Consider the following 14,196-nt stretch of genomic DNA (forward strand, 5'->3'; position numbering starts at 1 on the left):
CTTTAAACAGAAGGGTCTGGCTCAGAATCCTAACTTTTGATCAGCCTGGTCTCTCCTCAGTCATGTTCCTTGGGCACGGCACGTTTTTCTTCTTGCCTAAGCACGATGTAACCGTAAAAAAAGTTGCTGTGCCGCAAAACGCTAACAACCAAAACAGCCAAACCTCGTCCAGTGGGTAGCGCCTTATCGATAAAATAATAAACAGTTATACAGCTATGTAAGCCTCTTTAATAGGGCTCCATTATGGTATCATCTCAAGTCCTTTTCTTTCCATACAGCAACACACATATCCCCGTTCAGTTCGACGTTGTTTTGGGAGAGTTCGATACGCGAGTTAACGAGTCGACAGAAGTGATTATTGATGTCAACCATTATTTCATCCACCCTAGATTTAATACAGAGCACGTTCTCCACGAGGCGACCTCCAACTTTCTATACGGTATTAAAGCTATGATATTTAGAAGATACTATCTTTAAAAAACACTCATCTTTTTTACTTGCCAGTACCGGTAGGAGTAAAGAAACTCAAGCTCCAGTGTTGTTGTTATACAACAATGGTCAGCCGTTAGTGTCTCTGTTATGTCCAAAATTGGTTTCCTCATACGGGTTTATCTAAATTCCCTACTTTTATAAATATTAATTTTCTACTTAATCTATTCAGACAAATACTTTTACTCTACGATTTGTTTTTACTGTATAACTTAACGCGGAGTCGTCTTTCTTTTTCAAATCAGAAGTCATTTTTGGTGTTGTACGGTTTTGGAAATTTCCTAAACTTTGTTCGTGTTGTGTGTTACCTCAATTCACAGCAATAAAAAAAGTTAAAAAATCAAAGAATAGAAGTAAACAGATCGATTGACTTAATAACAATTCACTTACAATTTTTTAAATGATCATTTTTCATGTTTTTGTTTAAATACAGATGACGATATTGCTGTAATCAAGCTGAAAGAAAGACAAAAGTACAACTCGTGTATTTCTCCAGCAAATCTACATGAAAATGGTTCGGATACACTTGTTAGAAAACACTGCAAGATAGCAGGATGGGGCAAGGTGTCTGGTATATTTTTCCTTGTGTACTATATCAAGTTGCTAGCAAGTACCTCGAAATACTGACACTTATATGTTCATTCTTACCATGTGCAATTCTTTAAACTAGACATGTAGGTAACTAAACTAGACATGTAGGTAACTAAACTAGACATGTAGGTGACTAAACTAGACATGTAGGTAACTAAACTAGACATGTAGGTAACTAAACTAGACATGTAGGTAATTAAACTAGACATGTAGGTAACTAAACTAGACATGTAGGTGACTAAACTAGACATGTAGGTAACTAAACTAGACATGTAGGTAACTAAACTAGACATGTAGGTAATTAAACTAGACATGTAGGTAACTAAGCTAGACATGTAGGTAACTAAACTAGACATGTAGGTAACTAAACTAGACATGTAGGTAACTAAAATAGACATGTAGGTAACTAAACTAGACATGTAGGTAATTGAACAGATATTGGACCAATGCCATTATCTTCCTAAATGAAAACATACTGTATACTTACTCTACCTCCATATGTTCCAATATAACACATTTGCCCATGCCTCCATATGTTCCAATATAACACGTCTGCCCATGCCTCCATATGTTCTAATATAACACATCTGCCCATGCCTCCATATGTTCCAATATAACACATCTGCCCATGCCTCCATATGTTCCAATATAACACATCTGCCCATGCCAACATGTACTATATGCTTTAATTACGTTAGTTAAACAGACAACTATTTAAAACTATTACGACTTCTAATTTTAGGTGTACTAAAAAGTTTGTTACTAAACAGCATTAGTTTTGGATACATTATTAGCTGTGTAAAATAAAACGCGATTTCATGGAGAATTGGAAGCACGAAAGTTCGCCTATATACTGTAGCGTATCGATACTATATGGTCGGACAGAAACTTCCACTTACAATGAACTTGAGGATGAAGTAAGAACTTGTCAGCCTAGTCAGGCATCTTCTCAGGGTTATCTCCCTTTTCATCTTTATGTCGATTGCCCCATTTTGCATACACGTGTTTTGGGGTGGGGGTGGGGTGGCGGGGGTTACGTATCATTGGCTCCATCTGTATGCTTTACCTTTAATACTCTGTCGGTACATCATCTTATAATAATGAGGTATGTATAATAAATTTTTATCGATATTTTAAGGATTTTATAACTTTTCCTTGTCTTTGTTCTATACTAAGGAATTTTAACAACTTTATCGTTTACTTTTTCTCTTCTATGACCAGATGTTTACATCTATATGGTTAGATTTATCTTTCAAAAGTATTTTTGGGGAGGGGTGGAGGGGGTACAATTTGATATCTTTACAGTTTTAGAATTTAACTTTTAATCGGCACTAAATAGCCAGTACTGTGCTGGCGTGCCATTAAACCCTACACATGCATACATACATACATACATACATAGATACATACATACATACATACATACATATTTGGCCTTACTTTTGACGAGGGATACAATGACCACCAATTACTACTTGCAAGTTTAATGCTTATTGTTACAAGTACATCGGGGAGCCGCGTTAGCTTAGTTGGTAAAACGCTGGGCTCGTGTTCCAAGGATGTGGGTTCGACACCCTCCCAAACCAGGTGGATCGTTGCGTCCTTGAGAAAGTCACTTCGCTCCCATTTCCTCGGCATGGTATATCCCATAATGTTAAAACTGCCGTTAAATTTAACAAACAACAACAAAAGCAAGAATATATAGACTGCTTCAAACCCTGTTTCAGACATGTAATTTCAGCATTTAGGTGTCTCATATACAATGAAATGGCATTTATCTATTCTTCGTTGATTAGTAGCAATAAATTTTGAATATTCATATTATTTCTGTATTATTTAGAAGAATTTTCTTGATCCTGAACCATTATCGTCTTTAAAAGATAACGAAATGTAGAAATATTGCTCATTTCAAAGAAGACCCACCACCACCACCGCTATTGTTTTGAAAACCGTCTGTAAATCGTGGGGTTATTTAATATTTTCAAAGAAAAGTGGTTTAATATAATCAAGTATTTCATACAACAGACAAAGAAATGCAGTACCCAGTTTTGATGGTCGGCGATGTCAGATTGATCAACCGTGAGGTATGCAGCGATTCTTTACAGCTGAAAGGAGTCCATCTCCCAAAAAATGCCATTTGTTCTTCATCCGATTCAAATGTGGATTCCTGTCATGTAAGTAACTTATTGCACGCCTCAGTTTCCTCAACTTGTCTTAATTTCAGGCATCAACCCGAGACCATTGATTGGTTTATTTCTCATTCGAATCCAGATGTCATCAGCCTGCCATAAAAACAGAAGCGCAGACTTAAGCCCATTGATAGGCGAAGTCACATCGGGCTAATATATTATCCAGACTGCTCTTTAAGTCACATCGGGCTAATATATTATCCAGACTGCTCTTTACGTCACATCGGGCTAATATATTATCCAGACTGCTCTCTAAGTCACAACGGGCTAATGTATTATCCAGACTGTTCTTTAAGTTACATCGAACTAGTATTTTATCCAACCTACTCCATATAAGTCGCATCGGGCTAGTATGTTATCCAACTGTTCCATTTAAGTCGTATTGGGCTAGTATATTTTCCAACTGCTCCAGTTAAGTCACACTGGGCTAATATATTATTCAACTGCTCCATTTAAGTCACATCGGGCTAGTATATTATTCAACTGCTCCATTTTAGTCACATTGTGCTAAAATATTATTCAGCTGCTCCATTTAAGCCACATCGGGCTAGTATATTATCCAAACTGCTCCATTTAAGTAAAATCGGGCTAATATTTTATCCAAACTGCTCCATGTAATTCACATCGGGCTAGTGTGAGAAAGATAGATTTATTAATATTCTTTTATTCCTCCATTTTCTCAACATTTTAAGATAAATTTAAAGAATTGAAATGCAGTACACAAACGTATGGAATGAACAGTTAAAACGTATAAATTAAGTATAAATCAAGACTTAGAAAAATTATAAATAAATACTAACATTAGCAATTACACATGCTTTTAAATATTGCATTTGACTTATACGTATTATTATAGTCACAAATGAAATGTGTTAAATCACTTGCTTTCCCACATCGCGGATATTGCTTTAATTCCTTCCAGCACCAATTAATGTTGCATACTCCAATTTTCTGCCTGCCTGAACGTAAGCGAGTGTCCATAAATTCCTGCATTTTCAGTTCTGGGCAAAATTTAAATATCCACCTAATCCCTCTGACGGATTTTCAATACGCATTTCTTACAGTTTTTCAATAGTTACTTGTCCAGTAACATTCAGTGAAGATAAAGTCGTTGTGATAATCTTGTAAGTCATATCTTTTGAGTACAGTATATTTATTATATATTAAAGAATAGATATGAAGTTTAAAAAAATCAAATTGCCAACAATCCAGAGGAAAATTGTTAGCATTTGAGTTTATCGATGGCATGCACATAAGACCTAAAAATGTAGGTTGTTGCTAATCTATGCGAGCTTCCGTTGTTAACTCATTCTCAAGCATGATGTACTAGATCAAGCTCTACGATCTTTGAAGAAACCCTAGTAGTAGAGTGAATTGGGGATTAAAACTCACATGGTAATGAAATGGGAGAAAAAAATCATAAACCATCAGAAATCCAATCTGAAAGAAAAATATTTACAAAAATCAGAGTCTCAACAGGAGAAATCGAAAGGAATACGAAGATTACTACGACTGGGAGCGGAGAGAAATGGAAAAAGCAGAGTTATCACGGAGAAAACCAACAAGTATTGAAAATGAAACAAACACGTATAGAAAAAACAAGGAAGCATCGTCAGGGAAAACTGACACGATCAGGTGGTGATAGACAAGTATGTCTGAAAGTTGACAAGATCAGTTGGAGTAATGATATAACATACATGCCATAAAAAAATGCATCATTGTAAGATGTCCTCGAAAATGCAAGCATTTTCAAAAATGCAAGTATTTTCACGAAAAGATGATGCAATAAATTCATTGATCGAAAATAGAATTTTTAAATTTGCGCGCATAATTCAAGATGGAAAAAAATTTCACGTGTATCCGCGTGATGAAAATTTTAACGCTGACAGATACGTGGGTAAGTCTAACGTTAATGAGATAATTCCGAGATTTTGTCGGAGAAAACTTACTTTTGATCTTGATCTGAAACCAACAGTTGAAACAGTCAGGGGTTATTTTGAAAAAATACACGGAAAAACAACTATCGCGGAAACCACTAATGGCTATCATGTCACGGTGCTGGAGAAACTTGTAACATTTGAGGAACATCGATCGTTGATGGCGACAGCTGCGCAAGATAAAACTGATTTGGGAGTTGATGTTAGTAGTTAAGTGGGCCACCATAGGGACAATGGGACTTAGCATTAAAAACACCCCTGGGCAACTCTAGGGACAATGGAAATTTAACATGGAGAAAAACGCTGGGCCACTTTAGGGACAATGGGAATTTAACATAGAGTTTGGGTCTGTCTAGGGACAAGGGAAATTAACATGGGAATAGAGTTTGGGTTTGTCTAGGGACAAGGGGAATTGAATATGGGATTTTTTTTTTTTTTTTAAAAGTTTTTTTAAATTTAAATTTAAATTTAGAAAAGGGGTAGGCAATGGAAAGGCTATCTCTTTTCGAGAAATATGGCTGGCCCTGAAAAGGGCCTTTGGGTTTATGTTAATATTAATATTAACATAGATGGCATCTGTCACATCTTCTTCTTCTTCTTCTTAAACTCCTTCTAACTACCGGTCCATACACAAGTACCCTCTTGAGACATCCTTGTCTTTCTATGTAAACTCTCCTCATCCATTGACTAGTATCTGTCCTATCAACAACAGTCCACTTGGACCTGACATACATGAGCATGTCCGTCCTAAACATCATGGAAGACACAAGGGTGGATGACTCAATGAGCGGGTACAAACACAAACACACAAACACAAACACACAAACACAAATACACAAACACATACGCTAAGAAACAATAAACAAATCCATAATCTACTATCCACACAATCGTACGTGAGCGGGTACAAACACAAACACACAAACACAAACACACAAACACAAACACACAAACACAAATACACAAACACATACGCTAAGAAACAATAAACAAATCCATAATCTACTATCCACACAATCGTACGTGAGCGGGTACAAACACAAACACACAAAGACAAACACACAAACACATACGCTAAGAAACAATAAACAAATCCATAATCTACTATCCACACAATCGTACGTGAGCGGGTACAAACACAAACACACAAAGACAAACACACAAACACATACGCTAAGAAACAATAAACAAATCCATAATCTACTATCCACACAATTGTAGGTGAGCGGGTACAAACACAAACACACAAACACAAACACACAAACACAAATACACAAACACATACGCTAAGAAACAATAAACAAATCCATAATCTACTATCCACACAATCTTACGTGAGCGGGTACAAACACAAACACACAAATACAAACACACAAACACATACGCTAAGAAACGATAAACAAATCCATAATCTACTATCCACACAATCGTACGTGAGCGGGTACAAACACAAACACACAATCTCAAACACACAAACACATACCCTCACACTATCTTAAAAAAGAGTTAGTGTTTATATTCACACTACTCTACCTACACATTGGCAAATTGATGGTTATTTCTTTTCTAGAGTATTGGGTAGCCCTGAAAAGGGCTGTTTTTTTGGAACTTCATGGACACCTGGTTAATGGTGGCACCTTCCAGGCCTGGCGCCACATACACATCTTATCCCCCAGTTACTTTTTACTTTTTTGGGGGAGAGAGCAGAGGCAGGATATGTCGCTTCAGAATCCCAATTTTCGCTCTCTGGGATTCTGAAATTTATTCTTCTTCTCTTCTTTTCCTTCTCCTCCTCCTCTTCTTTGTTTCTTCTCTCCTCCTCTTTGTATCTTCTTTCCTCTTCTTCTTCTTCTTTATATCTTCTCTCCTCCTCTTCTTTTTTTCTTCTTTCCTCCTCCTCTCTTATCCTTCCCTCCTCCACAATGGCTTCCGCGGCCAGTTCATTCAACAGGCGCCTGGCATATTCCAGATGCACATGAAGTTCCAACAGTTTAGACAGTCTCGTGTTCATTTTTGGTGTTGATCAATCAACAAGGGTAGCTAGACTGCCCAGCGAGTTTCAATTTATAGTGAAAGCGCGGACGTGAAGGAAAACATCCCCCTAAAAAAACATAAAATTGATGTTACCTACATCATGACCAAAAACAACAACGCGCGGACCTAAAAGAAACACTCACTCACTTTTTTATGCTACCCATCACTATTTTAAAATTTTTTTATAAATCACTTCAATAGACTATCCACATACGCAAAGCAATCCAATCTAACTCCAAATATACACCTCAAACACCAAAAAAAAAATGATTTTAATCTACTATTCATACCAACTTACTTAAGCACTTACTAACACACAAACACATACCCTCACATTTTTTAAAAAAGAGTTAGTGTTTATTTTCACACTACTCTACCTACACACATTGGCAAATCGATCGTTATTTCTTTTCTAGAGTATTGGGGTAGCCCTGAAAAGGGCTGTTTTTTTTTTTGTTTGCTATGGCATTCTTTTTTTAGTTTCTAAGAATGCGATGTCCTCTGAGGATAGACTTTCTGGCGATAGGTCTGCTTCTTCGGAAAGAAAAGAAGAACTCTTTGGTGTCGATACGGCAATCGACAAAGCCTCTGTCAGGTTCAGGTTGCTGCTGCTGCTGCTCTTGTTGTTGTTGTTGCTGCTGTCTCTGAAGTCTGTACTTCTCTGTCCATTCTTCTTTTTCCCTGTTCATTTCTTCTCTGAAGAGCTCTTCTATCAGGTCTTCAGTGATTTTTAACATTCTCACATTCTCTATTTATTCTGGCTTCGGTATCAGACTGTGTCTGACCCTATGCAAATTCACGTAGGCTTCGTTGAGTTTAGCTAGTTTGGAGCACATCTTCTTAGGAGGATGAGTCGACAATGGATGGTTAGACTGGAAACAACCCGGTTCTTAAAGTTAAAGCGCGGACGTGAAGGAAAACATCCCCCACACGGTTTTTGAGTCGCAACGTTTAGTGAGTGTCATGAGAGGGATAGTAAGAAATGAAAGAGCATCAATCCAACATTCTTATAGCTAAACAAAAGACAAAGGCATTTTTTTTTCAAAACACAACATTTTTTATTCAAAAATCACTTAACACTAAACAACAACTCTAACATTTTTAACAATAATCCAACAATATAACATCAAACAATTTTTTTCAAAACACAACATTTTTTATTCAAAAATCACTTAACACTAAACAACAAGAACTCTAACATTTTTTAACAATAATCCAACACTAAAAGTTTCTCCACTAGGTAAAGAGGGATAACAGTCTTCCATGGTTTCTAGTAATCTAGGATGACTTCTCTCAAACTGTTGATTTCTATGGTATTATCGAATTCTGCATACAGGATGACGTTCACCGTTTCATCAGGGTCTCGGTCTTTAAACTGAATTTCCACACGAATCTGGCCGGATTTTATAGGGTGGAAATGTCCCTCGTCGCTGCCTTGGTCTGGAGTGAAATCGAAAGCCCACAAAGCGTAGCCTCCTGCATAATCCTCGTACGTAATGCCGTGACTGGTATTGGTTCCTAACTGTCCGGTGGCTTCGTACAGGGACAAGTACGATCTCAAGTAATTCTTCTTGGTAAAGTCAGGTTCGAAAGGTCGGGTACACAAGGTCTTGCCATCGCGACTGACTTCGATTTTGGACACGCCAAAGTGTTGAAAGTAGAAAGGATTTTTTTCGGCAGCTCCGTTGAAGGCTGTATTCTCGACGATACCAACGATCAAACGTTTGGGTAACTGTCCTTGGAACAGATGATCTTCGATCATGGATCGCTGTCCCTTGGGAATGGTGAAGGTTTTCACTTCCACGCGTCGTATGGGATACTTGGCGGTCGTTCTGCTCAACGTCTGACTGATGTCGTTTCCCACTTTAGGTAACACTTCCACACGGCGTACGTAGAGTCTGGCTTCTAGGATTTTGGTTTTGTAACAGTCACTATCAGCCATCAAATGGAAAGCGGCACTGCTACGATTCAGTCTCAGGCGGACATCCACCCCGTTCAGCAAATACTTTTCTTGCAACCACATGTCCAAATGCAAACGATCCATCAGTTCTAAACTTGTGTCGGCTCCCGTGATTCTCTTTCTTCGTTCTAGAAATCCATCATTGTTGTCTTTCTTTTCATCAGTTTCCAATATTTCAAACTTGGTAGGTTCGTCAGCTTCCCATAGCACACAGGCATTGAGATGAGTGTTCTTGGCATCTATTCCGTACGTCAAGAGATTTTTCAGGTAGACACGATAAGGGTAAGTATCCATGCTGCTACTGACCAGTTTGTTATTCAAGTACAAGTCCACTCCACTGAACAAGGAATGCATGAAATTGTTGACGGGAGCTACTGCTTCATCGTCTATAGCACCTCCAGTCTTATCTAGAATTTTGACTTTCAGGTACAAGTAACTGCTATTCAGATCGATGTAATCTTCGGGCTGTCCTTTGATTTCAAACTCGATGGGAGCGGAATCGGTCAGTGAGGAGACGGGGTGAAATTCCACCCACTGGGATTCTTGCATGGTCATCATGGTAGGGGGCATGGCAAACAGATCCAGTTCCGTCTTGGAACAAGCGCAAGATTCTCGGTGCATCATTTTTTTGTCTCTTTTCTCAATAATCGAAAACGTCTAAGTCTCGAACGGTTCTTCTTTTCTTGGCCTTTCTCGCTTGAAGTCTGGTGAAAGGGCGTTTTCTTCGTCGTCTCTTTCTGCCTTGTCCTTGCTGAATGCTTGACTCGGTAGCGTGCAGGGCATTTATAGGTGTTTCTCGTTGGCCTAAAATGTCTTTGCCCGTTTGCAGCAAGACATTTTTGCCTGCCCTCATGAAGGCTTCTTTAGGGTTTTGTTTGTCGATGATGACATTTTGGAGAAATTCTTTGCCTTGCGTCAGTGCCGCATCTTTCAAGGCGTGCAATCCGCGTGTCACCATCGGTTTCAACACCGGGGCCACCGAACGAAAGGCCGATTTTAACATGTCTCCTAAGCCGTGTCCTCGCTGTCGAGCAACCCCTCGGTACACTGGATACATGACTTAAGAGTCGTGAGAGAACCGTTTTCGAAAATGGAGTTTCACCGTGACTTTTCCTTTGGTGAATGAAATATTTTGTCCCAAATCTCCTTTTATAGCAATGTTGACCGTGTCCAAATACGACTTGCTGACCGGCAAATAGTGAGGATGGACAAATTCGCGGTGGACGTGGTAAGTGTTTCCACCTTCCTCGTCAGTGTTCGTGGCAGAATCCACTTTGAAAGGAATGACACGCAGTAACGGTACGGAGGTGTGTCCCACCACGTTGTACTCCACCACATCGGAATACACGAACATCAAATTCAGTCCTTGGTTCAGTTCTACCGGGGCACGAAAGAACTTGCTAAAAGACTCGTTGTCGTAAACGATGGGTAATTCGTTTTTCTTGAGCATGGTCTTTCTCATGTCCATGTCTCCGCCCAACATGTCAAACAATTCAGGACAAAATAAAATGGACAGGATTTTACTCCGTTCAAATTTCATCAAGAAGCGACGAGCTGCTTTGTGGTACTCCATGGTGACACTTTTGTTGACATGCTCCAAAGCTTTCAGAAACACGACATTAAACCTGGAGGCTATGGTGCTGACCAAATGTTGACCACTAAAATAATAGCCTGGGGGAATGAACAAGTGATAGGTGGTGTACTTTTGTGTACGGGTTTTCTTGTCATATTTGACATTGCTATCCATCCACTGTTGCATTTGCTCGTCATGAACTTCCACATCAAAAAAATTTTGATTGGGAAGGACATTGAGGACTTGGGTCGGGTGAATCATTTCTACTAAAGCCACTTCCCAATGGGCTTCGTGATCTAACTGGATGGCTTGAGGTAATTTGGCCGTGTAACAGCACAACGTGTTCTTGGGAAACACCTCCATGGAACTGTCACTGGGTAAAGTTAAGTAAAATTGGTTTTGGTGACTCATAATTCCAGAGTTCTGTGGCTGTCCGAGGGGTTACTGGACGTCAGAGGCGTGTCTCCGTCTAAAATGGGGTTCTGGTTGTGATTGAAGTGGTGACTGGCACTGGCACTGGACACAAGGTTCCCGGGGTTCCCGTTCGAGGTGAATTTCAGGGAGGGATTAGGAAGCAGGTAACCGATGCAACTGCTCAATAAAATGATCCACAATTGTTTGTCTCCTTGTTGCAAACTCAAATTGGCGATGGCTGCCCCGATGACACAATACACCACGAAGATTTGGCAGAAAAAGACGATTTGCGTTTTAGGCACACGTTCTCCACACCACACCCACAAGGATTGTTTTTGTAAATCTTGCACAGAAGAACTAGGTGAAGGAGGAGTGGTCGACGTAGCTGCGTCTGCTGTGTGAAAGGGCATGATGGTCACTTCTTTTTATAGTCGATGACTTGCGAAGCGTCGATCCAAGAATCGAAACTGGGTGGATATCCTTTCCAACGTACTTTGACTTCTTTGACACGTCGTTTGCCCACTTTACGGGTTCTGCGTTCGAGAATGCTTTCGATGTCGTACACGTCGTCTTCTTTTTTGGTGACACGTTGTAACTCGGGCAAATAAAACGTTCCTTTGAGCACTTCTCCGTTCATGTCTTCCAATTTATAGACGGTAGGATGACGGCCATGCACTCGTCCAGTGACGCGAAACAATTCGGTCGTCCAGTTAGGTAAGTAACCTTTGTCGAAAGTGCGTTTGGTTTTGCCAATGCGCACCCAATCTCCTACGACCAACATTCCACTTTTCTCGGGGACAGCCCTCGTCGGGGACGTACCAAACAGACGCTCAAACACCAACACTTCGTTGTCGGGAGTCACGTCTTGCGGGGCACGTCCGATGCTTCGATGGTAAGATTGGTTGTACGCTTGCACCAGGTGCGGTAAGATGTCGATGTACTTTAGAGTGTGGTGATGCGTAAAATATTTCCACATGCGTTCTTTCAAAGTGCGTTGAAAACGTTCCACGATGCTGGCTTTGGTTTCGGGATTCTCGGTGGTAAAAAAATGAATGTCATGTTTCTTTAATTCTTTTTGGAAAGCTTGGTTCAGAAATTCGGTGCCTTTGTCCGTTTGCCATCGAAGAGGGTGACGACCGCTTTGTTTCAACACCCGTTGCAGGGCTCGCACTAACTCGCTGCTCGATTTGGAAGTCAAGGGTACGACCCAGGCAAATTTGGAAAAGACGTCGATGACACAAAACAAATATTTGTAGCCACGATTGTAGCTGGCCAAATGAGAGACATCGGCTAAATCGGCTTGCCATTGATGATCGATGCCTTCCACTCGGGTGCGACTTCTGGCAAACTTGCGTCGAATGGGTTTGTGTAAAGTGTAGGTAGCTTGTTCTTGTAACCATCGTTGCACTTGAGGTAAACGGAGACTTTTCAGTCGAGTTTTGGCAGCACGATACAATTTTTGAACTCCTGCGTAACCTGCAGGATGGGAGGGATCGTAGTAAATGCTGGCTAAGACTTTTTCCATTTTTTTGTGTTGGTTGGTGTGTTAATAAGACACCCACTCTTGGAGGATGCTACTCTTTTTCTCTTGGGGTATTTGTTGGATTGCAATGCTTTGCGTGTGCGGCCAACAATAGGTGTCAAAGAGGAGAAGGATGTCTGAGCGGGGGATATCGGTTCTTGTTTCACTTCTGTCTTCACTTCTGTCTTCACTTTCTTTTTCTCTTGTGATGAAGAAGGGGTGGCTATCATCTTTTTAATCCATCCGATTCTGGAGGTAGGTGGTGTTGTTAACTTGCGTACCTTTTCTGGTGGAGTTTGAAACCCTTCCTCTTCTTCTCCTTTTTCTGTCTTGGTCACGGGTACTGGTGGTACTGGTACTGGTACTGGTGATGGTGCTGGACTTTTCATCAAGGTCTTAAAATCTTTCAGAGTGGGTAGAGCTGTTTCGTCTAAAGCTTTCTGGTGAAAGAGTTGCAGTCGTTGCAAGAGTTGACCGTACTTTTGCGATTTTTCTGTTTCGGACAAATCTTGGCGATCCATCAAGGACTGCAATTCGTGTTGTAACTGGGACATCTCGCTCAAATGGGGATTGGGAGGTAAATGCGGGGTGTGTTGTTCTTGCCACCGATGGTATTCCATCCATCGTTTGTAAGGCACTAAAGCTAGTTTTCGTCCTTCCATGGGGTTGTCAGGGGTCGATTCTGAGATCTTGGGACTTCCGAAGGCCTTTTTATCTTGCTCCCACCAGTCCTCCCAACATGGTTCCCAAGACTCCTTTCAGTATGGGGCCTAACAAGAGAGGTAAAATACCTCCACGTTGCACTAACATCTTCTTTTTTTGACGAATGGGAATTTTCTTTCGAACCATTTGGCGAAGAACGTGACGATGTTTGCTTAAGCATTGTTTCTGGTGTTTGGACAAAGGGATCGTGCCTTTCAAAACGTTCAAACAACATTCGCACACGGTATCGATGACCTCTTTGGAGGCCGTTTGAATGAGTTTTTTTCGTAGGGGTGGAGAAGCTTTGGACAGGACAGATAACATGTCCCCATGTTTGGCTAAACGTGGTGGCAGTCCTTTCCTTTTCTTTCCTTGGGGTTTTCTGGAGGGTGACATCTTTGAGTCTTCAGGAGCACCAAAAAAACACTGATACCCGACTTGGTCACAGGCCTTTTTTATACTGGAACGCGTCGCCACTGATTGTCTTGACGTCGTATCAGTTTGACGACAGGCATGACACGTCGTGCAGGGGTACGTAACGGACTAAATCGAGCCAGTTCTTGCTTGGACAAATCCAGTAAACTTTGTAACATGCCCGATCTTTCTTGAACTTTGATTTTGGGAGAAGGTACTTTGTGAGCAGCAGCCACTGCCACTAAATTGGAAGGTCCTGCCACTGGGGAAGTTCTTTTGGGGGTCATCAACGGAGAAGTTCTTGGTGTGATCAACGTCTCCAAGTACTCTTCAGTTCTGGGTGTCATTAACGGAGAAGTGGACAAACGTGA

The 14,196-nt window shown here is 40.5% G+C and overlaps 1 protein-coding gene across 2 annotated transcripts in view; it reads left to right on the forward strand.

The window, feature by feature from the left end:
* LOC149787359 (proproteinase E-like) overlaps positions 1 to 14,196 on the forward strand; it is a 62,899-nt gene that overhangs the window by 14,821 nt on the left and 33,882 nt on the right. For both annotated transcript variants that reach the window (XM_089978374.1, XM_089978373.1), the window contains exons 3-5: positions 279 to 439; positions 923 to 1,060; positions 3,106 to 3,254. In XM_089978374.1, coding sequence (XP_089834500.1) covers positions 279 to 439; positions 923 to 1,060; positions 3,106 to 3,254 — 448 coding nt within the window. The remainder of the gene's footprint in view (positions 1 to 278; positions 440 to 922; positions 1,061 to 3,105; positions 3,255 to 14,196) is intronic.

Source organism: Sinohyriopsis cumingii, chromosome 12 (genome assembly GCF_028554795.1).
Source record: "Sinohyriopsis cumingii isolate HCF-2022 chromosome 12, ASM2855479v2, whole genome shotgun sequence".
Classification (NCBI taxonomy): Eukaryota; Metazoa; Mollusca; class Bivalvia; order Unionida; family Unionidae; genus Sinohyriopsis; species Sinohyriopsis cumingii.